The sequence below is a fragment of the Vicugna pacos genome, chromosome 9 (assembly GCF_048564905.1).
Source record: "Vicugna pacos chromosome 9, VicPac4, whole genome shotgun sequence".
In the NCBI taxonomy this organism is placed as follows: Eukaryota; Metazoa; Chordata; class Mammalia; order Artiodactyla; family Camelidae; genus Vicugna; species Vicugna pacos.
Window position 1 is genome coordinate 57,987,201 of NC_132995.1, and position 24,675 is coordinate 58,011,875.

Here is a 24,675-nt window from a genome sequence, read left to right on the forward strand (position 1 = left end):
AAAAAAAATCAATGGAACAAAATGTTGGTTCTTTAAAAAGATCAATAAAATTGGCAAAACGCTATCATGACTGACAAGTAATTAAATTAGAAAGGACATAAATCACCAATATTAGGTAATAAAAGAGGAGGTATTTCAGACTCTGCCGATATCAAAAGGATATTAAGTTAATACAATGAACAACTCTACACATATAAATTGGAAAACTTAAATGAAATGAACCAATTCTTTGAAAATCACAAACTGCCCCAACTCACAATACAAAACAGATCACTTAAATAGTCCTATAACTTTTGAAGAAACTGACCTCATAATTTTAAAACTCCCACAAAAGAAACCTAAAGACCCAGATGATTTCACTGGAGAATTCTCCCACATGTTGAAAGGACTAACATCAATTCTACACAGTCACTTCCAGAAAACAGAAAAGGACAGATATTTCACAATTCATTTTATGAATGTGGTGTTAGGCTGATACCAACACCAGACAAAGATAGTACAAAAAAAATCAAACTAGAGACCAACATAGCTCATGAATATAGAAGCAAAAATCCTTAACAAAATATTAGCAAGTAAAATTGTGCAACATACAGAAAGTATATGCCATCCAGAGATGTAAGGTTGGTTCGGTATTTGAAAATCAAAGATGTTATCCACCGTACTAGAAGGTAGAATCACATGATCTCTGCATTTCATGTGGAAAATTGCAAAGTGACATATCTGACAAAATTCAACACACATTCATGGGGAAAAAGAAACTAAAACAATATTTGAATGAAGGGATACTGGATGTGCTGAAGTTGAGTCAACAAGACCCAGCAGCAGACACTCAACGAGGGAGGGCCTGTCCCCTCCCCACCCACCCTCCTGCTGGTACCTCAGAGGCGATGGACGTGAAGCTGCTGCTGAAGTGCACGTGCTTGTGGATCTCGCTGCCGTTGGCGGTCAGGAGCCAGGCGCCCAGGGCCTGGTCTTCCCCGGCTGACTGGTTGCCGTGGCTCTGATTTGGCAGCAGCTCCGCCAGGTCCCAGTGGTACGACGGCGTGGCCCCGACCAGCGCGATGAGGATGGCCTCGGTGGCCACGTACAGCTGAAACAGGAAACACACAAGACCACTGATGCTGACAACGCAAGTGGTACACTCACAAACCACGAGGGATCAGCTCCTGCTTGTGTGTTTGTAGGAGCGGCAGAAACGAGACGCTTCAGAAACAGAGGAGCAAACGGTTCAAAGGAAGCTTCCTGATTTACTACCAACAGAGCCACCACGAGCCCCTCTGTAAAGCACCCTATGCTTCCTCCAAGGATTTTCTTCTATGTTGAGATACATCTGATGCTAAGGGAAGGGCACAGAGGTGGTTCCACACTGGCTAGGGTGTGGGGCCAACTGACATCCCTCATAGTCCAAGGACCCCCATCCCTGGGCTCTCGGATGCCTGCCTGTGATCCCTCAGCAGACAAAGTACATTCTTTACTGGGCGTGTTTGCCCTAATGCACTAACAGCTCTAGGTGATGCCTAATCTCACAACAGCTCGGGCTGGCTTGTGCAGCCCACCTTATCAGAGTCACAAACCCCATCGCCCTTTAGGAACCCTAAACTTCTCACCTCACCTACAGCCAATCAGGCACCTTGTGACCCTCCCTCCCTTATAAAAGACCCAACAACCAGCCCTTGGTGCGCACATGGCAGGGGGTGGGGGTGGCGGGCGTTGGGGGGTGATATTACTGACTCTGATTAGAAGACTAACATTCCAGCTATTTCCTCCTCAACACTACACTCAGTTCAGAGAAGGTGTCACCAGAGCCCAGGAGTATCTTGGTCTTGGATTCATTATCTCAACAAGAAAACATTCTGTGGCATAGTTTTAAATGTTTCCAAAAACATGCTTCAGACACAGACATCTGTATGTGTGTGTATATATATATACAGGGAGGGGGGAGGAGGAGAGGGACAGAGGAGGCGAGGACAGGCGCTCTATTAAAGCAAGGAAGCACAATATGTACCCGAGTAGGTACTAAAGTATAGCACACAACTTACAAGATATAAAAAATTCAGGAACCCAGGAGCAGGTGTTCACGTTTGTCACTGACTGTTTTGGGTTTGACAGCTACTCACAACTGGGTTTATAAGCTGTTGAGCCCTGGGCAGCCTTTTTCTGCTAGGGGTCCATTTATATTTAGCTCTCATTGTTCGACGAGTACTGCAAGCTTAAAATTTATTAGGAAAACATAAAAAAAAGAGTCTGTTCCATAGTGAGGCAGTCTTACTTTAAGAAATGATTATTATATGGATGGCTGAAACATTATGCTGTACACCAGAAACTGATACAACACTGTAAACGGATTATACTTCAATTAAAAAAAAAAGTTATAAAGGAAGGCCCCCCCCCAAATTACTGCTATTCACTTAGAACTTAGGCTTTTAATACCTTTAAATAGAGTAAGTGTTTGAAAAACACAAAGCATGTGATTTCTCTGCTGCATATAGTAACACTCCCACTGGATAGATGAGCTGACCCGAGATACAGCAGGGCGGAGAGACTTGCCAACAGCATCATCTCCACTGCTGGGAACTCCCCGCTCCTTCCACACCATTCTGCAGAGGCATATTCAGCTGTTAAGTGGATAAGCTAAATCGCCAAAGGCAGAGTAATTTATCACAAGTAGATGATGGAATTACTGTCAAGGAAAGAGAAAAGAAGCCATGACATTGTGTGTGTCGTAACAGAAAGCTAATGTAAAGCCCAGGATCTGATTTTTTTCTCCCCTCCCCAGCAAGGCTGGGAGGATGCGAAAGGCAGCCCCCGTCTATTGTGCCCGAATGACTGTGGGCCTCTGGAGATGCACAAAGCCGCCCCAGGTCAGTCTGCGGGGGGGATTTATTGTAAAACGCAAAGGAAAACATGCTTCTAGATTTATATCGCTTCCCGGCCCCTATTTGCATACTATTAAGGAAGTTTTAGAACAGGAGGCGATCAGCTTATAAAAATGAAAACCTTAATAATCACGAGAACAGACAGAGCACACATTTAGCAGCAGCTATAATTACAAAGCCACTCGCACCCGTTTTAGTAACTGCCCTTCCTGATTACAATCTGCTGAAATTTAATTCATGGGTAAAGAAATGAAAAAAAAATGGGGCAAAGGGAACTCAGACGACACAAAACATGTTCTGGTAAATGTACTGCCTTCAATCCGGTAAAACAAACTGGTCACGTTTTCTCCCTAAGTATGCTTTTTCCTGCTTTTGTCTCTACCCTTCACTTCACCCGGAAAGCACCCTCTCCTGCTGTGACTGTCTGGACCTTTCCTGTCCTCCAAGATGCAACGCAGATACCCTCCCTCCATCCTGCCTTCCTGCCAACCCCTCAAAAGCCCCCTCCTGCTTCTGCTCACCCCGCAAAGCTCCATCTAGATCTTTTTCATAGCCCGTATCATTTACTTCACTGCACTGTATTTATGTATTTGTGAGTCTAATTTTTTCCTATTGGAATACACTCTCCCTAAGGGCAGGATCTCTGTCTGATTCACATGTAGGCTCCCAAAGCAAATACCTCCTAGATGGATGGTATCACGCACTCAAATCAATAAATGAATGAATGTCCACGAGGGAATACTAGGAAAAAACAGCAAATGCTTCTCTAATGCTAACTGTATGCCAGGCACCATTCTAAGTGCCTGTTGAAAATACACTAACACAATTTATTTTTATCTAGGTTATTCTAGGATAAGCAAATGTTCCAGGTAAAATGCTCCAAAGGGTCCTCTAATCTGAGGTGTATTTCATTGTGGAGCCTGCCATTCTTGGAAGAAATTATGAAGCGTGGAAAGGAGTTAAAAAAACAAAGAGGTAGAGTGCTGCTACACACCCTTGTTTGTAACGCAGGGAGCAGTGAAACTTAGCGGATCAGTATTATCTGTACCAGTCAGTATTGTTTCTAGCAGTCTGTAGCTGAATATGCACTTTCCACCTGTCTCATTTTCTCTGCCATCCTCCCACCCATACACACACACACACACACACACACCCAGGGACCCCAACGGAATATGTAGGGCCACGGCTTTGTGTCACCAGAGGGATCAGAAACACACGCTTTTCTATGTGGTGTCTGCCTTTTTCGCTTTGACACAAATGGCCATGCCTGCTTTTGCTAAAGGTAAGAGACAGAGCAGGCAGGCAGCTGTGAAGCCGCACGATAATGCTAACTCTGAAAAGGCACCAGGAGGATTAGGTAAAAGGGGCGATGCTTAAACGCTGCATAGATTGCTGTTAGGTCCTTTACGCCAGAGCCACACACGTGGGCCCCACAGTCCTATGAAGTCAAAGATGGTTTAGCCCTCAGCTAGTCCCGGGGAGGCGTCACCCACACACGGAATAGGGGGTGCTTTTCCTCGCTTGCCTTCTTGGCTGTGACAGCGTGACAGAGCTCTCATCCTGCTTCTTCCCCCGGAGCACACACGCAATCTCCCTCTGCCCCCGACTACTACTCAGGGCACACATTCCCCAGTGGTCCTGTGCAGAGAACCGTGCCCATCAGCACCTGAAAGCCACGTCGAGAAACCGCCACCCGTTCTCCTTCGGAGTGAGACGAACAACATCTCAGATACACCGTCATCTCCTCCAGCGCTGCCTCCAGGGAAGGCAAACAAGTGCCACAGATGGCGGGGTTGTTTTTTCCCTTTCAGCGTCATTATAATTAGAAAAGTGACTAACATGCACTATGGGACTGAAATTTTAAAAGTTTCAGAAGATGAACATTTTACATGTAATTTCATCCTAACAGCATTATAAGCTTTTATGACACTCAGGAAACCGACAACGCCTCCCATAAATTACCTCATCACAATATCTTGCGCCGTGAAGTCACGGGAGATGTGATGTTCGCGCTGTAAAGTGGGAAAGCTCAGCCACAGAGCGATTAAGTGGGTCGTTCAAGGGCACGTAAAGCACTAATGGCAAAACCAGGGTGAGGCTGGCAGCCACCTAACTCTGGGGCCAGAGCTTTTTTCAGAGAAAAAAATGGGGGGAAAAAATCAAAGATGACCTCATTATTGTCATCACTGCTAGTACCTTATGCACTTAGTACTCAGCTTATCTGACTGACGCGACCAAAAGCATTACATGAGCGTGACCACATCATGAAGGCAGCACCAGATGCCCAGCCCGAAGTGGGCATTCAACACACATCTGTGGGGCGACTTCCTGATACTGCCTACTTTCTCGTGTTTTAAAAATTCAGTGATTAGTCCCTGAATAACCAGTGTCTCTGAGTCCTCTTCCTTCCCTAACTCTGATTTATCCACACGATGCCACCAGATCAGTCTCCCTGAGACACTCCTCATGAACCTCTTTCGGCCACAACATGTTCACGGACAAATGACAAATGTCCTAGCACCCAGGTCCCCACCACATGGCCCAATTGCTACCCAATCTGCATTCAGGCTGTCTGCACTAGCCTATTCAGTTCCCCAAACATGACTTTTCATGGTGTGCTGTGAGAACCATATGGAATCTGTATTCCTGAGCCTGAACCTCAGCTCCAGCCAATCAAAACTTCTCTAAACTTCCATTTTCCTCTAGTGGGACCACGCACTAGTAGTGTGTCTTTATCTCATTCATTCTTATCTAACTGATCTATTCTGGGGGCCAAGGGGATGTTTCTTTAGCCAACAGTAAACGGTACAGCACCATACAAACAGCACGCATCAGGGCCTCCCAAGCTTTGACGTGCAGGGTCTGGTTCCGTAGGCTGGGACAGGGCCTGAGAACCTGCATTTCTAACAAGCTCTGGTGCAGTCAATGCTGACGGTCTGGGCCACAGTTTGTGTAGCAAGGGTCTAGGTTATTCCTCTTCTATATTTTTTCCAATGCTATGTTTTTCCATCTGAAATGACCTTCCCACTTCTCTCTAAACCCAACCTTTAAAGTTCAGCTTAAGTTCAGCCTTCTTTCTAAAGTTTCAACAGACCACTGTGGACCACGCTGATGTCTCCTCTCTTAATTTCCAAAGCATTCAAAGGCTGTATTATTTACTAGGGAAATATTATTTTGTACCATTACTTAACAGTATAGAGATAATTCAAATTTTCTCTTCTAATGATCTATCATCTCCTGAGAAACCCTAACTTACCCTTCTACATCCTTTTAAGAAACCCAACGCACCACTGTGTCTCAGCCTATGATACACGTCATTAATTCCTTGCATGATAGTGTGGCAAAAAAAAATGATGATGGATTAAAAACCAGTTACTCTGAAAACTAATCTTGGTTCCAACCACTGATTAAGACTTTGGACACGTTATTTGACCTGCATCTGTCACTCTCTCTATCTCCCAAATAAAATGGGAACACCACCACCTGACCACCTTCTGTTATTTCAGTTCAATTTTTAAGAAATCTTAGTATCAACACTTCGCAACACAGTGTATTATGAGCCTCTGGTGATAACAATGATGAGTAAAAAAAATACTGTTTCCTTCTAAGCGCACACATTCAAGTGAGGACAACAAAGATGCCCAAAGCCATGAATACAAGGTAGGGATGGACAAATGCTGTGTTAGCCCGAGTGGAAATGAGTTAATGAGAACACGAAGAAAGCAGACGTGACTTCCAACTAGGGGACTAAGGAAACTGTTGCAAATGTGACACCTGAGCCAGGCAGAGGAAGACTGCTAGGGGTCTATTCAACACAAAAACCAAGGAAGGAATTCTTAGGCGAAAGAAAGAGTCCAATCAGAGTCAGGGAAGTAAAGAAAATATTTTTAGCGTTCTTTCTAGAAGTATTACAGGGCAGGCTCAGCCTTCCCCGAACTTCAGTCCCCTGTGTGCCCCCTGCTGGGGTTTTACGTGCCCATTTCTGTTTTCTATTATGTACTTAATGGTCTGCTTTTAAACTGACTCAATTTTTTTTAAGTTAAGTAAATTTACAGAGAAATAAAATTGTATATCAATACAACTCTAACTGGTCAGATGGAACCATCAAAATAAACACCCTGTTACAATGCCAAGTGTTGGCTGGGACGTTTATGTAAGATGGGTCACAAGAGATATTTTCGGGCAAGATTTGGAAGGAAGGGAGAATGCAAAGGAGCAGCCATTGGTTTTCATGCTCAGAAGGTTGGGGCAGGTGTTTCTGTGCCTCACACCCACTGCACTGTCACATCTTCGTTGCTTCACCTCATGGGTGTGACACAGCAGCTGGATCTGCTACTGATCCACATTGTCCTGGACCTTCCTTTAGCTTCTCTGACTCTTGGGCCAGGTGTGTGTTCAGTTCCAAGGTGAAAGGCGTTTGCTTCGTCAAGGATGCAGGCAGTGAGAATGCACAGGTGCCAGTCAGTTCTGATGGGTTCCACATCACATCTTCCCTTCCAGGCTGCCTTCCCTGCAGACTTCAAGCTCCAACATCAGGTATCGAGGTCTTACAGGAACTGCCGAACCAGCTCCCAATTGTATTGGATCAAATCCTCATAATAAATTATTCATTGGTTACATTTATAATCACGTACATACATACGATACACATACACACACATATACAAACACATACATCTCCCTCCTAGGAGTTCTTCTGTTTCTCTGGCTGAACTATGACGCAACCTTCAACCCACACGGCAGAATGTTAGCATTTATAAAGCCTGGAAATAGGTACATGTGTGTTTGTGATGTTACTCTCTGTACTTTGTTTGCAGTGTTTCATAATTCAAAAGACTTTTAAAACAAAACAAATGACGAATACAATAAAAGCAGAATATCGTTATTCAATTCTAACTAAGTAGTGTTTCTGCCAAAGTCTGAACCTTCTGTAATCCCGGCTCATTCCTTTTGTTAAAACAGAAATGTTTGCAATTGTTTTGAGAAAGGCTAGAACCAAATGAGACTTTTCTTCTCAGATAAACAGAAGGGTAGAAGAAGAGCTGAAGAGGGATTAATCCTCTCCCTTTATGAGTTAAAGCTATTTAATACCATTTCCACATACCACCAAAATCCACCACATAGGCTGTTCTTTGGGATGCCAGGGAATGCAGAGAGAAGATCAGATATAACCAACGTATGGAGTCAAGAGCAAAAGTGAGAGAGGGAAGAGGGCAGAGATATGTCTTCCTCTTGGACACTGCGGAGAAACGTAACGATAGGCGAGGATCTAAAATCAATTCTAAAGTAAAAGGAAAGGATGCCTAAGAAGTTCACACCTGGTACCCTCCATCTCATCCATAAAGCTGGGACAAAGAACGTCTGGGGAAAATGAGAGGAACAGAATCATCAGGACTTTGGGCTTGAGAAGAGGGGTACACAGTGGACTGGGAGAAGTGAAGGCCTGAGCCAAAGGCTGCCCACGAGCATGGGCCGTGGGAGCTCCAGGACAGTGAAAAAGAGAAAACCACAAACCTACTGAGAACTGAACAAGCCCGTCCTGGGATGGCCGTGCCCTGGAATGCTACGCTGCAGCCTTTAAAAAACAGGGAGTTGTTCATTTGTGAGCACAGCAGAGACGTCCACAGTACTGCTGAGAGATGAGATCAGGTTAAGATACAGATTTCTGTAAAAGCGACAAATGTACACGTTTGTGTAATACAAAGCCTGGAAGGCTATCCGCCAAAACGTGAGGATGTTTTACTTCTGGCTGGTAGAAGTTCTGGTGATTTTTTTCTTTTCTCTTTTCTAAGTCTTCTCTTTTCTCTACAACCACCATAAACTATTTGTTGAGTACCATATGACTCCCACCGATGTAGATGTTAGTTTCTGTTTGATCGTTTGGTCAAAGAAGTTCGAGAGGAGATTTCCAAGCTGATTGGACGGCTTTTCCTTCCAATGCAGACTCTCACCGTGGAGATGAGCCAAGCCAGTATTCTGAAAACCCCAAGGTCAACGCTGACACAATGCCAACTAATTGCGGGGCCACTGGGCAACTTTAAGAGATCCTGAACTTGCAAAAAAAAAAAAACATTCAACTTTTCTGATCCAGCCATTTCCAAGAGCACAGTGAAGACACTGCAGGAAGCCACCTGCAGCACAGCATCACGGCACTCAAGTCTAGTGTTCACATCACCATATTCACATTGTCTGCCTTCATATTTTTAATGGCTTTCCTTGTGCTGTCTTGGAGGGCAACACCTTAGAGCACAGGTCAAGCAGCTGCGGGTGGCTCGGGCCAGGCATGCTACTGGGGGTTTGGGTGCTATAGAGGTGTCAGGCTAGTTGCTTTCAAAGGTACATGGCAGTTCTTGAGATGCTCCTGGCTCAAAGAAGCTCCCTAAACCTTCTGGAGGCCTCCTACATCTCCGTATCCTCCCCAGATGGAAATCTGAGGGTCTGATAGAGTTGCAGCTTCATCTGCTTTACACCAGGGGGCAGTGTCTGTCTATAGACAACAGTTTCCCTAAGGCCATGGTGTGGACAAGGGTAGCTAAGGTCTTCTTGACCAATGGTGCCCCACTCACACAAACTGATGGAAGGAACACCAGGCAAAGGTTCCCCAGATTATCATCCACGCTCTGATCCATTGTGTGGGGGCAGGAAGAAGGAAATCTGAGGGTCAGCATGGCATAAAATTTGCTCAGACTAGCAGAGAACCCTGGTAGACGGTCACATGTTTTGGAGTCATGACAGAAACTCTTACGAGTCCCACAAGTTCTCACCACGACTGAACCCTTGGTGGTGGTGAGAATCCCCAAGGCATGAGGACTGGTCTTAATAACTGCTAGACGATGAGTTCTTTGCTAAGGTTTATGGTATGGACTTCATCACTCACCTATGTTGAGAGGTTAGGACCACCAGCTATCCATCTCAGTGACACCTCATCAAAAGGTAACCTTCCTCAGAGTCTCATGGGGAAAGTGCACATGGAGACAGATGCAAGCAGGTAGGAGCCATTAGCTGGGGTGATGTTCCACACAAAGTTAGGAGGTAAAGCATCCTAACAGAACTCACTCTTCCTCACCCCTCCTGGGTGCCAAATGACCACAACTGCCAGCCATAACCAGTTAAAGGAATAGCAACAATTATTCTCATACAGTGAACTGTAAAAATGTAGCATTCTCTCCTAGGTATGCAGATCTTTTATCATTAAAATTTTTTTAAATTAAACACAGAAGAGCAAAACAAATAAAAGAAGATTCATGAACCCACCACAATTAACTAGTGGCATTTTATCGGATTTGCTTCAGATTTTTAAAATACAATGTTACAGGTCCAGAAGACGTCTCCCATGTATGCCTCCCCTGCCCCAGCCCCTCTCTGCCTTCCCAAGAGGCAGCCGACCTCATGAATTGCGTGTGGATCCACCTACTCCATGTGTTCACACTCCTACATGATTCATATACATTCATACGCCAAATACAGTATTGCTTCCTAGTTTTTAAAAATTTATAGTAAGAGTATATTTCACATTGTGTGTATGTCACACTGGTTATTTTTTCAGTTAACATTGTGTTTTAAGAGATTCATCCACGTGTTTGTGCATAGATCTAGTTCATTCATTTTAACTGTTACATTCGATCAAAATTATAACACTCCTTAATTATCCGGTCCCTTTTTCAGAGTCATTTAGACAGTTGTTGATTTTTGTTATTACAAACAGTGCTGCAATAAACATCCTACACATATCTCCTTATGCACATGTTCAAGAGATGGTGTAGGACATCTACCTAGGAGTCCAATGCTGGTTGTCATTTTACTAGCCAGTGCCAAGCTGTTCTCTAAATGGGGTAGTTTCTACTCCTCATTTTCATCATACTTGTACTGTTAGACTATTTACTGTTTGCTAATCTAATAAGTGTGAAATGGTGTTTCATAGTCATTTTAATATGCCTATCCCAGATGACCATGGAAGGTAAACATCTTTTCACGTGTTGACTGTTACAGTTTCCTCTTCGGCAGAATACCTGTTCAATCATTCTACTTTCTGAAACACAATGAAAAGATATTTATGGAGTGGATGATCTGAATGCTCTGGTAGTTCTAGGATCTGAAAAATAAGGTTGGGGCTATTAAAAGTTTCCATAAAAATAATGCACTCTGAAACACAAGAATACTGCATCTCAAGCTGAGGTTCACAGCAGTGTCACAATTCTGCTGGTGAAACTAATGCTTATTACAGGTTACATGTTCCTGTTGGTCAGTGGATGTTTTAAAGCCTGTGCAAATTATACAACAACCTATGATTCATAAGCCTGAGGAAAATGAATGACCTGGGGTCTCTGGCTTAGAACAAAGAAGCATGGTCCATTTCCACTTTATGTCCAAAGGGATCAAGAAACAAAGAACTGTATTCCAGCCTTCCTCCGAACAGCACACACAAACACAAACACAAAACAGAGATGATGGCATCAACTCTGAACTGCGATTGGAAAATAGAAACAGTGATAAAGTAAACAGAATTATTCATATTTAAATACCACAGCGGGGTAGGTATAGGTCGGTGGCAGGGCTCATGCTTAGCATGCACAAAGTCCTGCGTTCAATCCCCAGTACTTCCATTAAAAATAAATAAATACAAGACTTTCAAAAAGACAGTAAAAAATAATAAGTAAAATTAAAAAAATAAAAGCAAAACTAAAATAAATACCACAAGTAACTCTTACCCAAGGGACAGCCAGCATGTATATTTGGGGAGGAGGGTAAGAATTCTTCTAACTGCAAAACTGTAAATCTTATTGCTTATTCATAAGACAACCAGTTTTACAAAAGGCAACTGTTCTCCACTAGCTTTTTGCTTATGTACTTTAAAACCACATTATCACCATTATCAGAGCCCTTGCATCTTATCACACTGAAGAGAAATCTACAAAATCTGCATCTAATCTTTACGTGTCTGAAAGTTGACCACTATGGAGATTCCAAAGACCGTGTGTGTCTGCGAGGAGTTGAAGGTGAGCCTCCGAGGCAAAGGAAATTGGATAGCGAGAATACTTGTGAGGAGCTACAGATGGTATCAATAATTCAAGAAAACAGTTAACCAAATGACCTTTAGAGTTGGCTTGGAATGTGGTTTTGTCCTCTTAGTTTGAACCCGGATGTGTCTGAAGTAAAGGGAGTTAGAACCATTTTAAAAAATAATAACGGTCTTAGAAGGAAGAAAATGCAAAAGCAGCTGTAAAGTTGCCATCGCTGTTCCTCTAGGTTTGGATTTCTTCACAGAGGTGGGTCATCACCAAACGGCTGGTGCAGAAAAGGCTCCTGTAAAGACAGAGGCCCCTTCTCCCTGGCAGCCCCATCTACAATGTGCAGGGGTCTGAAGGGGCCCCCCTTCTCCAGCAGAGCAGCTCTGCAGTTGGTGTGTACCTTCTCTGGGCACTGGCAGACACGGGATTTGGTTTTAAAAGCAGACAAACATCAATCTCCCTCCATTTAAGCCAAGTCTGAAAAAGGCTTCTTACTTTTTCCTCTATTAGAGGAGGCAACCCCACAAGAATGATGAAAGCATCTTATTACAGCTGTGGAATGGGGCTCTCCAGGACTCACACCCTACAGGCCAGCTCGCCTGGCCTGAACCATCTCCAACTTGGTAGAGAGGGATTGTGCCTCTCACTGGGGCAACTGAGTCCTCATAAACAGGTAACGGCTGTGAAGAATTCACTTCTACCTGGACCTAGGCACCTACTCTTTGGGGATCAGCACAGCTGCAGGGCACCTCCCCACAGATAAACAGTCACTCATTCCCAGCAGTCTAAGAGCAAGTTCTTCTTTGGTGAATACTGACCACATGTCAGGCAGAGTTCCGTGAACAAGTTTCACAGTCATGGGCTTAGACCTCTTTGGTACCAAAATCTAACCAACTAGACTGACCATAAAGAAAAGTAAGTGAAGGAAATTTAACAGATCCTGAACTCAGAACAGAGGCTTTTTCAGTGCCACATTCCACTCAAGACAAATTTATTAGAGGTCATGGATACCTGGCTAGGCAGGTGAGATGATGACACCGGAGGTAAGAGTGTGGGGACAGGGAGGTGGGATTACTCACAGGGAGTCATGTTCCTGAAATTCTTGGTGAGAAGAGGAAAAGAATTTTCTCAAAGTATTATAAATAAACAACAGACATCATAGTTATAATTCTATCCTCTCTTCATTAAATACTCTGTTGTGATTTAGCACAAATACTTTTCCCCCACAGGAAAGTGCATTTAAAGCTAAAACAACAAACATAAATGAACTTCAGAATATTGCATATCTGTGAACTGAGGACTTGTTTTGCTAGAGAAAGAACTGACTTCATCGATTAAGGCATCGTTTGAATGGTTCTTCTGGCTGGTGATGAAATCAGCCGAACTTTCAAACATTTTAATGCAAATGAGAATCACTAAGCCAAACTTTACCTTCCCCTCACCCCCAATCTTCCTGTTGAGCAGCTGACTTATGCAAGGTTTAAGCAACTGTTGGACTGTTGGTTATAACCATGACCGCCCTCCCTTTCCCTCTGAATAATTATCATCGCACGTTAATTGTAATTATTTGTTTTAACTGTCTGCCTGCTTCACCGCACCCCCCATACAATGCAAACTTCACAGGAGAGGGGCTTTGATTTATTGACATTGTAGCCCCTGCTAAGCACACAGTAGGCACTCATTAAATACGTGTTAAATGAAGGAATGAGTATCATGGCCGACTCATAGTAATACTAATAAAGGATTTGCGGATGAAATGCCTCTAGAATAAAAAAAGTGATGTCAAATGGGCCATTTAAGCTGGCAAAGGAGGAGTAACTCTTGCCCAGCAAGGCATATTTGTAATGACCTCAAGCATATGAAAGCCACATTTTTAGGCTGGGGTGTGCAAACGGTCTCTGAAGATTCTGTACAAGGAAGAAGTCATTCCGTCTTACACTGCGCGTTGTAATGGCACTATCGACTTTTATAGAAGTCTCAACCCAAGGGCGCTCCGAACAGAATGACCCAGCAGAACTTAAACCAGAGAGAAATAAACCCTATGCATTGAGAGCCCCTGAAATAGGGAGCCCCCCCGCCCAAATCTAGGAAAATTTGGTAAGTAGATACCAGCGCTGAAGGAGGCAGCTCTAGATCGGACCTTTTGTCAGAGGGTGATCAGGGCCCTCTCTGTGTTCCCGATTCCAAGGTGACAGTGCCACAGGTTAGAAATTCCCTTTCGTATTCACAGCGTATTACAGGTAACAACGGAATTCTGCATCTCGTACTAACCAGCTCATGGACTGGTGTCCCCTCAACACACTCCTTCCCCACTGGAAGGGAGGGGAGCAGGGCGCCTAACTGGCGAGGATCCGAGGCTTGGGCGGGCTCAAAGCTTGACAGGCCGGCCGGCGACCTTGGCGTTCCGGGGCCCCGGCCACCGCGCGGCGCCGCGCCCAGCGCCGCCCTCGCCGGGGTGGGGGCTGGAGGCGGGGGAGGCTCGCCACCCCTGGGGTGTCTGCAGAGCCTCGGCATCCCGGCCAGGCGTTGGGGACTGGAGAGAGGGTACGTCTCGGCCGAGGCCAGCTGCCCGGGCAACGGCGGGGGACTCACCTGCAGCAGCACGGCCAGCAGGAAGCACAGGTACATCTGGTAGATGCCCATCTCGCCCACCGCCTGGAACGCCTCCTCCACCTCCATGGCGGGCCGCGCGCTCGGCCCGGCGCAGGCGCCAGCGGGAGCCCGGCGCCCGCCCGCTCTGCCGCCGCCCCCGCTCCGGCGCGGCCCTCCCCGGCCGGCCCGGCGCGCGAACCCCTCGGCGCCCGGCACCCGCTCGGCCCTGCGGGCGCGGAGCCGGGCGCGGCGCGCTAGCGCGGGCGGGGCGGCGGGCGGCGCGTGTGCGCGGGCGGGGCCGGGGGCCGCGCGGGGTCCGGGGGCGGCGGCCCGGGCGCCGAGGGCGTGCGAGGGCGGGGCGGGATCCCGGGTACCCGGCCTCTGCGCTTCCTGTTAAAGATGTTTTTATGAGAGGGATGGGTGTCTGCCCCGCTTAAAGCCGGCAGGAAGAGGAAGTGGGCGCGGGCATAGGCATCCTCTCGGATGGAGAAACACGGGAAAGGCTGCTGCGCCTAAGCCGTGGGCCCTGCTTCGGGGCGGGGCCCCTGGTGAAGGCTCAGCATTATTTGTCCTTTTATACAAATCAGTTAAATGAGGGAAGTGGGAATGGGTTTTATATCCTTCGGAGAAGAGTGCTCTTCAACATTTCTTTCCAGTCCTACTCTGTGTGGACTACTCTCTATGAACTCTGTGTGATCAGGTCACAGGTAACCAAATTCGTGCAAAACCAGAGATACATTTGATTATAGAATTATCCACGAGGTACGAAGGAAATAGAAAAGAGGAAAGAATAATTTGTGGGACACGATATGATGGCTGGCAAGGTGCTGGAAGGATAAATGGCAGTTTGCCAGGCGTGAAACAGAGGAGGATGTAGCAGGACGTCGGACGGAGTCTACCCGCCTTAAGCCCCCTCGTTCCCTTCCACCTCTTTAGGTTGGTTTTAACAACTGCATAGTATACCATTGTCCGGGCCATGGCCCCCAATTCAGTACTGAACAGAAGAGGTGACCAGCTAACGCTTTATCCAGGATTTTACATCTAAGAGTGAGAGAGGCCTATAATTTTCTTTTCTTTTTTTTTTTTTTGTTACTGTTCTTGTCCGGATTTGCCTGTAAGATAATAGTAGCTTAGTAAAATGAATTGGAATTGTTTGGTAAAACTCTTTAGACCATCTGGATTTGGCTTGTTTTGCACCAGGAGCCTCTTTATTACAGAGGTAGGTAGGTAGGTAGATAGATAGATAGGTGGATGTCACATATTTTTATGGCTTTCTGTTCTTGAATTACTTTTAGTTTTTTCTAGAAGTGTTTCTGTTTTTATCTGGTTTTCTATTGTTTTTGAATAAACTTTTTCATCTTGTTCTCTTAGGGTTTTTAAAATCATGCTCTAGCTGTATTTATGCCCCATTTTTTTAATAGTATTCATTTTTATCAGTCTTGCTAGAAGTTTGTCTACTTTATTACTTTTTAAAGAACTAGGTTTTATTTTATGATTTTTCTTTCTGTGTGTCTTAGGTCTCTATTTTATGGATTATGTGAGTTATTTTCTTTATTTTTGTTAGTCTACAATTCTTTTACTACCTACATGACTTGAAAGTTTAGTTTTTTGCTTTCAGTTTTCCTTTTATAAGAATAATTATGCATAAGGCTATGCATTTCTAAGTACTACTTTGCTCTGTTCCACAAGTTTTGTCACGTGGTACTTTCGTTGTCTTTAGTTTTAAATAGTTCGTGACATTGTAATGTTCTCTTTAACCAATAAGCTATTTGTTAGTGCATATTTTTATAAGTTTCCAATTGTTGTTATTTTTTAACCATCTTTGTATTGTTGATTACTAAGTTAAATGCTTTGTTAATACAGAAGATATTAAATCTTGGAAACTGAATTTTCTTATGACCTAGTATGTGGTCATTTTAGAAAAGTGCTGAATGTATTGAAAATACTCTCCATTTGTTTGGGTGCAAGGTTCTCTGTATATTCAATTAAGCTCGTTAATTTTATTAAAGTAGTCTGTATTACTACTAGCTTTTCCTCTGCTGGATATGTGTTCTTAATAAATGTATCAAAATCTTCCAAAATTATTATCATTTTTGAGTTTTTATCAAGTTCTCTTTTTATTTGTGAAAGTTCTTGAGAGTACCAGTCAAACCATTCTTTTCATCATGATCAAATGCTTCTTTTTTCTTTTAATGCTTTTTGTCTTAATTTTTATTTTGTCTGAATGTTAATATTGCTGCATCAGGTCTGTGTTGTTATTTTCCTTGTAATCCCTTTATTTTCATCCTTTCAGTTTTGTTGTATTCTAGGCATGGTTATGGAAGGAGGATTTTTTTTTTTTTTTGGTCTCTCTAATTTTGTAGTCTCTGTCTTTTAACATGTGTGTTAAATCCATTTATGTTTATTGTGAATGATATATTTGGAATCATTTCTACTATTTAGTGTTTTGTGTTTACCATCTTCTTTCTTTTTCCTTCTTGGCCATCTATTGGAGTCTTAAAGCCCTTTTTATATGGCCCCTCTCTCTTATTGCTATTTTTGGGAGCTACAGATTACATCATCATCATCATCATCATCATCATCATCATCATCATTATTATTACACACTATTTGGTAGTCACTCAACATTTTAACATCCACATAACTATACACTGTTCTACAATGTTTGTAGTTATTTACCATATCTATTCTCTTTTCAAACTACATGAGATTCCAAGAATGGTTTATCTGAGAAAACTTAAGAGGACATAAAATGTTATGTTCTGGAAAACTTTGTTAGGTGACTCAAGAAGTGACTATTGTGGTGCCAAAACACAGATGAAGAAGATTAATGTGAAGTGTTTTAATTTAAAAAAAAATTTCATTGTTAAGAAAAATTATCCTGCACTTTTGAAAGTAATAAGAAAGCAAGAAAAGGACTATATGTCTTTTCAAGTAGTAATGAAGCATTATTCAACAAGCCCACCCCAGGATTATTTAATTGTTCAATTCTGAAGGAAGATGTACCTGTGTTTGACTTGGCTATTTGCTATGAACAAAGTCCAGATACTGTGTATTTACAAGTAAATTTGTAGATTTTTGTTTGGTAGAGATCTAAATGATTATGTTTAATAGATAATCTATTATTTCATTGCCCTCTAAAACACTAATTTATTTTGTATATAATCTAGCAATCTTATTTCAACATTTTTTTTCTAGAAATAATCAATTCCTCAAATGCTCTTAGAACCAGCTTTACCGTGTTACTGGTACCTTCATCCATTAAAATAAAATTGTTGGCATGAGTTCATTTTGTAGTGGTGAGAGAGTCATATTTTTAACTTTTGAAATTTTCCTTTGATATTATGATATGTGGGAGTGGAAAAATTATAAATCAATATTTTATGATGTATAGCAGAATTAATAAATTGAGTGTTAAGGAGAAATTGAGTTATTTCATCTTATTCCCTAAAAGTTAATATATTTTAAGTGAGCCAAAAACTTTTCTATATTTTCAGTGTTAATTCACATTATATTGGAACATACATGCTAACAGCAGTTGGTTATTGTGAGAACAGAATATGCAACCTGGGATGTGTCAGAAATGAGGTCTATGGGTTGACAGAGGCCAAGTATGCAGTGCTAAGGAGCTTCAACTTTTCCCTACAGATGATGGGGACTGACGTGGTTTTTAAGCTGGAGTGGTGTGATTTGTAAAAGATGATTGGCAGCAGTGGAAAATGCATACAATACCAGTTGAGACAGTGTTGTAAGCGCCCAGGCAGGACCCAGTGAGGGCCTGAGGGCTTAAACCAGGACAATGATAATAGGGATGGAGAAGTGAAATCAAATGTAAGTAAAATATGCAAAAATTGGTAGTGATTCATTTTGCAAAAGCATAAGAGAAAGAAATCAGCAATGATCCCTTTATTTCTGGCTTCAATAACTGGGAAAGGGAGGCAGTACTGTTAACTGAGATGGTGAGATAGGGAATGCAGAAGGTGGAGCAGGTTGGTGGTGATAGGTTGAAAGGTCTAAGACGGGAGTGGTGGAGCCCAGAGGCATTGCTATTTTAAATGGTCATTGCCACTTTAAGATCCTGCCCTTCCCCCTTAACCCACCCAGGTCCCTGCTGGATTTCCTTGCCCTAATTTACAGTCCCTGCCAGAGCTTCTGAGCACGCGCTGAAGGACGAGCTGGACTAATTAAAGCTCTCCTGAGGCTCAAGGTATTGCATCTGTGGCTCTTAGCAAAGAGCTCCATTTTGAGAGCATGTTTTCTCCGTCTGACCATTCTTTTCTCATTTTTCTTTTTCTTAAGTCCTTTCCTCCCATAATTTTATAGTACTTGTATCTTTCTTTTTATAATCTAGGAGTAATGAACTTTTTTTTTAAAATAATAAAGTAAATAATGTTTAAATAGAGTGTCTGTCAAATATATACCTTTTGGGCTGTGAAAGGAAGAAAGCTTAATTTTAGCTGGTAAATTACATGAAGCTTTGAAGCAAATATACTCAATCACCATCATCTTTCTTTTATTATAAAACCTGCACACCTAACCACTGTGTCATTTCATGCCTTTTGCTTAATTGGTAATTTTGTGTCCCAGAAGGCTACTGAAATTTGGTGCGTAAGATAATAGACTTCATGTGTGTGAAGTGTTATTTCAGATCCTTGGAAATCAATGTTGTATACTAGCCTAAATGTACCCAGGGCTATTAGTGTTTTTAAAAAATCTGAAGAACATTTTTCCTTCCGCATAAACCTCTTCATGCTGAGATAACTCTTTATTGTTAGTATGTCACAGCAACATACCTCAGTACAGATAGCCAAAGTACCAAGACCTCTGTCAACATTAAGTTGATATAAACACAGCAAATATGATGGGAATATCCAGATCACAAGGAGGCCAGAATTTGTGGGCAGATGTCTGGGAGGAAGAAGCAAGAAGATAGAGGGAGAAAAAGCAAAAAAAAAAAAAAAGGTAAAAAGAATTAGCAGATTAGCAGTGAGATGGACGTGTCTCCATCATCTGGCCTCTTAGACCAACAACTATCATTCAAAACCCATCCTTAAGTGAGTGAAAGTATATACTAAAATAGATCTAAATTTAATATGGAGAAATTGGCCATTTCCATGCCTCAAACCTTAGCAATAAAACAAAAGAGTACGAATAGAGTTAAGTCTAAAATTCAGGAGGTTACAGCAGAGAGATGAAATATGAGGGAAATTAGCCATTAATTAGGTTTGAATTTAGATAGTAGAGTGTTTTGCTTTCTGAGTCCAGTTTTACATGTTGTCCCAAGAGGCACTGAGCTTAGAATTATCTGTTTACAGGACATTCATTTAATTCAGAGATTCATTCCTGAGTGCCCAACTTTAATGAAAATGTCAGTGGTGGCGGTGCTGCTCTTACTACTGCTGTGCTATTTCCTACACAACTGAAAGGGAGAATTTGCTCTACGTAGGGGGATCAATCAGTCGAGGCTATGATTCAGTAGTGTGGGGATAAAAATTTGCCTTATACTGGGACAGATGCCTCAAAGTTGCCCAGGATTAAAATCCGAATGCTACTGGAATTGCCTGAACCACTTTAGTTGGTAGAATATTGCACAAAGATGATGGTAACCTGCATATCCAGACTCTTAACTCCAGCTGGGCTTTCTAAATTAAAACCAGCAATTTACATTGACTTCAGAAAACAGGGGGCCAAAGTAGATTTCAGAGACTCAACTTTGATATCCTGGATCTGCTCAGTCTCAGAAAGAAGTCACCAATCCCAAAACCATTCTGAAAAATCCTAAATATTAGAATTCATTCAACAATGCTTGCTGAGCAACCACTGTGTGCTGGGTGCATTGTTCTAGGTGTGAGGGATGCAGGGTTAAATCAGCAAAGCCTCTCCCTCTCCCTAGTGGCGCTTGCCTTCCAGTGAAGACTTTCTTGGCTGCAATGCCGGATGGGTAGGGTAAGGTCGAGTGAGTGAGAGCAGGGTGGAGTTGTTGACTTTGGAAATTTGCATACTTGCATGACTGTCTGATCATGAAGTGGACCCAAAATCAAAACACAGCAATGTGAACCAAGTAGATGATAAAGAAGGAAGGTATCCATTATGTTGTCTTCGGTCTAAAGGCTCTTATCCCTATGTTTATCTATCTTTAAGAAGAATTAGCCAAATCTCATCTCCCTGTAGTAGTGAAAGTCACTTGGTAGAAAGTTACACTTAATGCACAAATTCACAAAGAGAATTTGCATGATTTTCAGTACCAAGTTAATCCCTAATTTACTGGCACACAGCAATTTGAGCCAAAAGGTTATATTGCATCTTAAGTGATATAAGCTCATCTTTATCCGTTTTCATTTGAGAAGAGTGTCTCATTCTCCGCCGATCAGAGTAAATCAAATCCTCCTGTCACTTGTCTGTTCCAGCACAAGATTTTGAATATTCTCAGTTTCACTTTCTACTCCTACCAGGCCTGAGAGTCTCCCTTCACTTTTTTTTTTTTTAAGTCACAGGACCTTTTGCAAATCTAGTGAAAGTTAATGTATTTTTCTCAGGAAAATGAGAGGGTGTGCTTATACACACATACATTTTTTTTCCCCTAGTTTTACTCCCATGTTATTGGCAATTTGGTTTTCGTGTTGTTTTGTTTTGAATTGAAGTATAGTTGATTTGCAGTGTTGCGTTATGCACGCACATTTTGCATGCTGTTTTTTCAGAAATCACTGAGTCCAACCCCCACATTATAAACATGTTCAATTAAGACTGTGGGAGGTTAGAGAACAGGTTTTAGGTGATTCAGGGGTCTACTGAAAGTCACATAGGTAGCTGGCACAGCAGGACATAAACCAAGTTCTCAAAAGTCTGTGGGTTTTGTTTTTTGTTTGTTTGTTTTTGTTTTTACTACCTGAGACCACTCTCTGGTATAGGCTCCATCTCTAAACCATTTTTTTTTCTTACCTGGAAATATTAATATAGAGCAACATTATCTTTGCACCACATTTGCACTCTGATTCCTTGGTAAACAGAGTAAATGTGTCCCCAGACCCACGATTTTAAGGTCTGGCCTTTAGCTAGGAGGGGCTTCCCCCACTGTCTCCCAGGCCAGAAACTCTATCTCTTGGGCATATATGCGAATTAGTGACGTGACTGCAGTCACGAACGTGTGCAGGAGGAGTGCTGCTGTGTTTGCAGCCAGAGAATGGAATAGCATGGTAGCTCTCCTTTGTGGATTATTCCTTACTCAATAGCCATTCTGCTTTTGACCTGAAAAACTGGGCCAGAGATCCTTCCCCATCAGGCATCTTTCTATTGGGCTGTGAAAGTCTAGCATATGGCTAATTACAATTTGCACCTCCTTCCATGCTCTAACAATCCACTAAAGGATGTTTTGTCTCTTTGGTTTACTGTTTGGAGCACTTTTTTGCAGACAAAGCAGTACACAGTTCCTTTGGAGGTACTTTGTAATTTCGAATGATGGTAGAAGACGATGATCTTCTGTCTGGGTTCTTAATTATGTATTCTCCGCCTGGCCTGTTAAATGACTGTGTTTCTAATGATGTGTCATTGCCATGTACAGCATCCTGGTGACCAGCTTGCCTTTTCCTCACCATCTTCTTCCCACAGTGGAGACATGAGATGTGCCTATTGGGGATAAAATGAAGAACTAAAGGAAGTAAAAGAAGATGAGATTTTAGAAGCAAAATGTCTATGGCATAAAATGAATGAGTACAACTGATAATAAAGATATTTGAATCAAGATATTTGAGTCATTTTGTGTTTTTGTCTTTATTTTTATCATTGCTCTTTTCAGCTGTGTATGTGTGAGATACGAGATAAAAACACTCTGTTTCAAGGAGACGGATGTCTCTTGAAATAACATATAATGTAAAGTGATTGCTTCAAACTAAAAATTTAGATTTTAGTTTGTTGGATATGAAAATACAAGCTGATAACTAGACATCACTTAAGCAGAGAAGTTTTCTATTCGGTGATGTAGTTGCACAGGGAGAAGGTGTTCTGGTGGAGATATTTTATTTGAAGCTGGATGTAGAAGGTAAGGAGGATTTGTCCCTGGACCTCTCTTCAGGCCCTGCCAAAAAGGGACTGGCTGGCACCAAACATAAGCACGACAGCTTGATGCACTCAACTGAGACCCACATTTCTATTTTCCTTCATCCAGGGAACAGTAAAAACACGATCTCTAATTCCCGTACTGTCATGAGACTGTGCAGAAATAAATACGTTTTCAGTTAAAGAGTGTAAGTAGAAATATGTCCAATCACTTAGAATTTTGAAGTGCAAGCTTGGTAGTAGTGTTTTAGGAACTAAAGTGATCTGTAAACTAAAGTGATGTGAGCCTGCATGAGTCCTGGGCCACATGGACCAACTTGGAAAAGCTGATAATATGTGGGATTTCAAATTTGAAAATTCAGCTTTGAGATCAATGTTTCTGGGATGAATATCCTTAGGGGTAACCTATGCTTCCTTAATGGGGGTGCAGAATTAGGTGAGAAGATTCTGACTTTCTCCTGTTACCCTAAATTGCTTAATGTGACCAAGACAATACAGCTATGGTAAGACTCTCACAAATACATCAGATGAGCTCCTGAACTTTAATGTTCTCCTTTTAATTAATATTTCTTCTTTAATGTAAGTATACCTTAAAAAGCACCCTTAAAGCTCCCAAAGGACGGTCTAAAGAAGCAGGGAAAAGATAACAGGGCCAGCAAATATGAGAGTTCCGCCACAGTAAGGCTGAGGACTGCTAGATCTTAAGTTCAGATGGACTAACGGGCAGGTGGACCTGAGACACGAGCCTGTTCAGGAGAACACCCACCTTGGTCATCCCTTCAGCCCTAGCCAGCTGCTCTGCGCTCAGTGACCAGGAAGTCTTGTAATTTCTACAGACAACGTCAATTCAGGGCAGAAGTGCATCTGGAGTTCTATCACAGCCACGCCTCCCTCCCTGCTTCCCCAGCACCTGCCAAGGTCACTTCAAACTTTCTTTAAAAATTACATATAAGATAGTCCCTAAGGCCATTTAAACATACTTCCATACAGGGAAACAAAAGCACAAAGTTATCTGAAACAAAATCTTTTACAGAAAAGAGGCTGCAGGGCTGGTTATTGCTTTTTTTTTTTTTTTTGGTGGGAGGGGGGTGCTCACTGAAAAAGAAATCTTCATAAGATTGCTTACATTTTCTTTTTTATATCTTCATTTCTCAGTTTGTTTATGTTTTCCATTAAATACACGGCCACATTCTAACTGTTTTGAAGTCCTTGTCTACTAATCTGCTAATTCTTTCATCTCTTCCTTTCTGGGCTTGTTTCTATTGACTGATTTTTCTCTTGGTTTTAAGTCCCAGTTTCCTGCTTCTTATATATACTTATTTTTTATTGAAAGCTCAAAATTGTGAAGTTTTGTCATTGAGCACTGGATTTTGTTGTCTTAGTTAAAGCATGTTAGCTTTTGCTGTAGCAGGCAGTTTATTTATTTGTGCATCAGCTTGATTTCTGAAGCTTGTTTTTAAGCTTTGTTGAAGAAGTGGGTCTGGAGTAGCCTTTGGTGCAGGGCTAATTGCAGCCTCCGACAAGGTCTTGACTCTTCTGAAGAGTCTAGTGACGGCCCTACATGTTCATCATAGACTTTTCACACCAGTTTGGCTTTTATCTTTTCCGCACCCTCGACTCGCTCTTTCTGGGATCACCAATGACTTTTAAATCCAGAGGATACTTCTCAGTTTTCATCTTACTCCACAAGGTTAGCATGTAATGTTGTTCACCACTCCCTCTTCTTGAAACACTTCTTAAAACTTTTGTTTCATGACATCCTCCTTGTTTTCCTCTTATCTCCAGGGTTATTCTGCTAGTTCTCCTACTAAATCTTTGAATATTCCTCAGACTTTTTCCAAATCCTTCCTCTTATTTTACTTTACAGTTTCTCTTTCTCCAGGGGATCTCATGCTATCCCATGGTTTCCACTACCATCTGTGTTACACTGAAAACCCCTGTGTGAGTGTGTGTGTGTTTTCTCAATCCCAGACTTTTTCCAAGCCCCCAACTTCCCCATTACCAACCACTTCATCAATATCTCATCTTGAGTATTTCAAACATGTCATGTTCTAAAGTGACCTCATGATTCTAGCCCACTGCCCTGCACCTGCTCCTCTTCCAAGGTTCCTGCCTCCTTGAAAGGCACCATCCAGTTTCTCATGCAA

At 42.4% G+C, this 24,675-nt stretch overlaps 1 protein-coding gene across 4 annotated transcripts in view; it reads right to left on the reverse strand.

Annotated features, from left to right (window-relative positions):
- SLC22A15 (solute carrier family 22 member 15) overlaps positions 1–14,697 on the reverse strand; it is a 68,644-nt gene extending 53,947 nt beyond the window's left edge. For all 4 annotated transcript variants that reach the window (XR_012075880.1, XM_072967946.1, XM_072967945.1 and 1 more), the window contains exons 1-2: positions 14,477–14,697; positions 878–1,090 (exon numbers count right to left, since the gene is read on the reverse strand). Coding sequence is in view for 3 of the 4 variants with exons in the window: in XM_072967946.1 (XP_072824047.1) it covers positions 878–1,090; positions 14,477–14,563 (300 nt within the window). In the remaining variant the exon portion in view is untranslated. The remainder of the gene's footprint in view (positions 1–877; positions 1,091–14,476) is intronic.
- Positions 14,698–24,675: the final 9,978 nt, after the last annotated feature.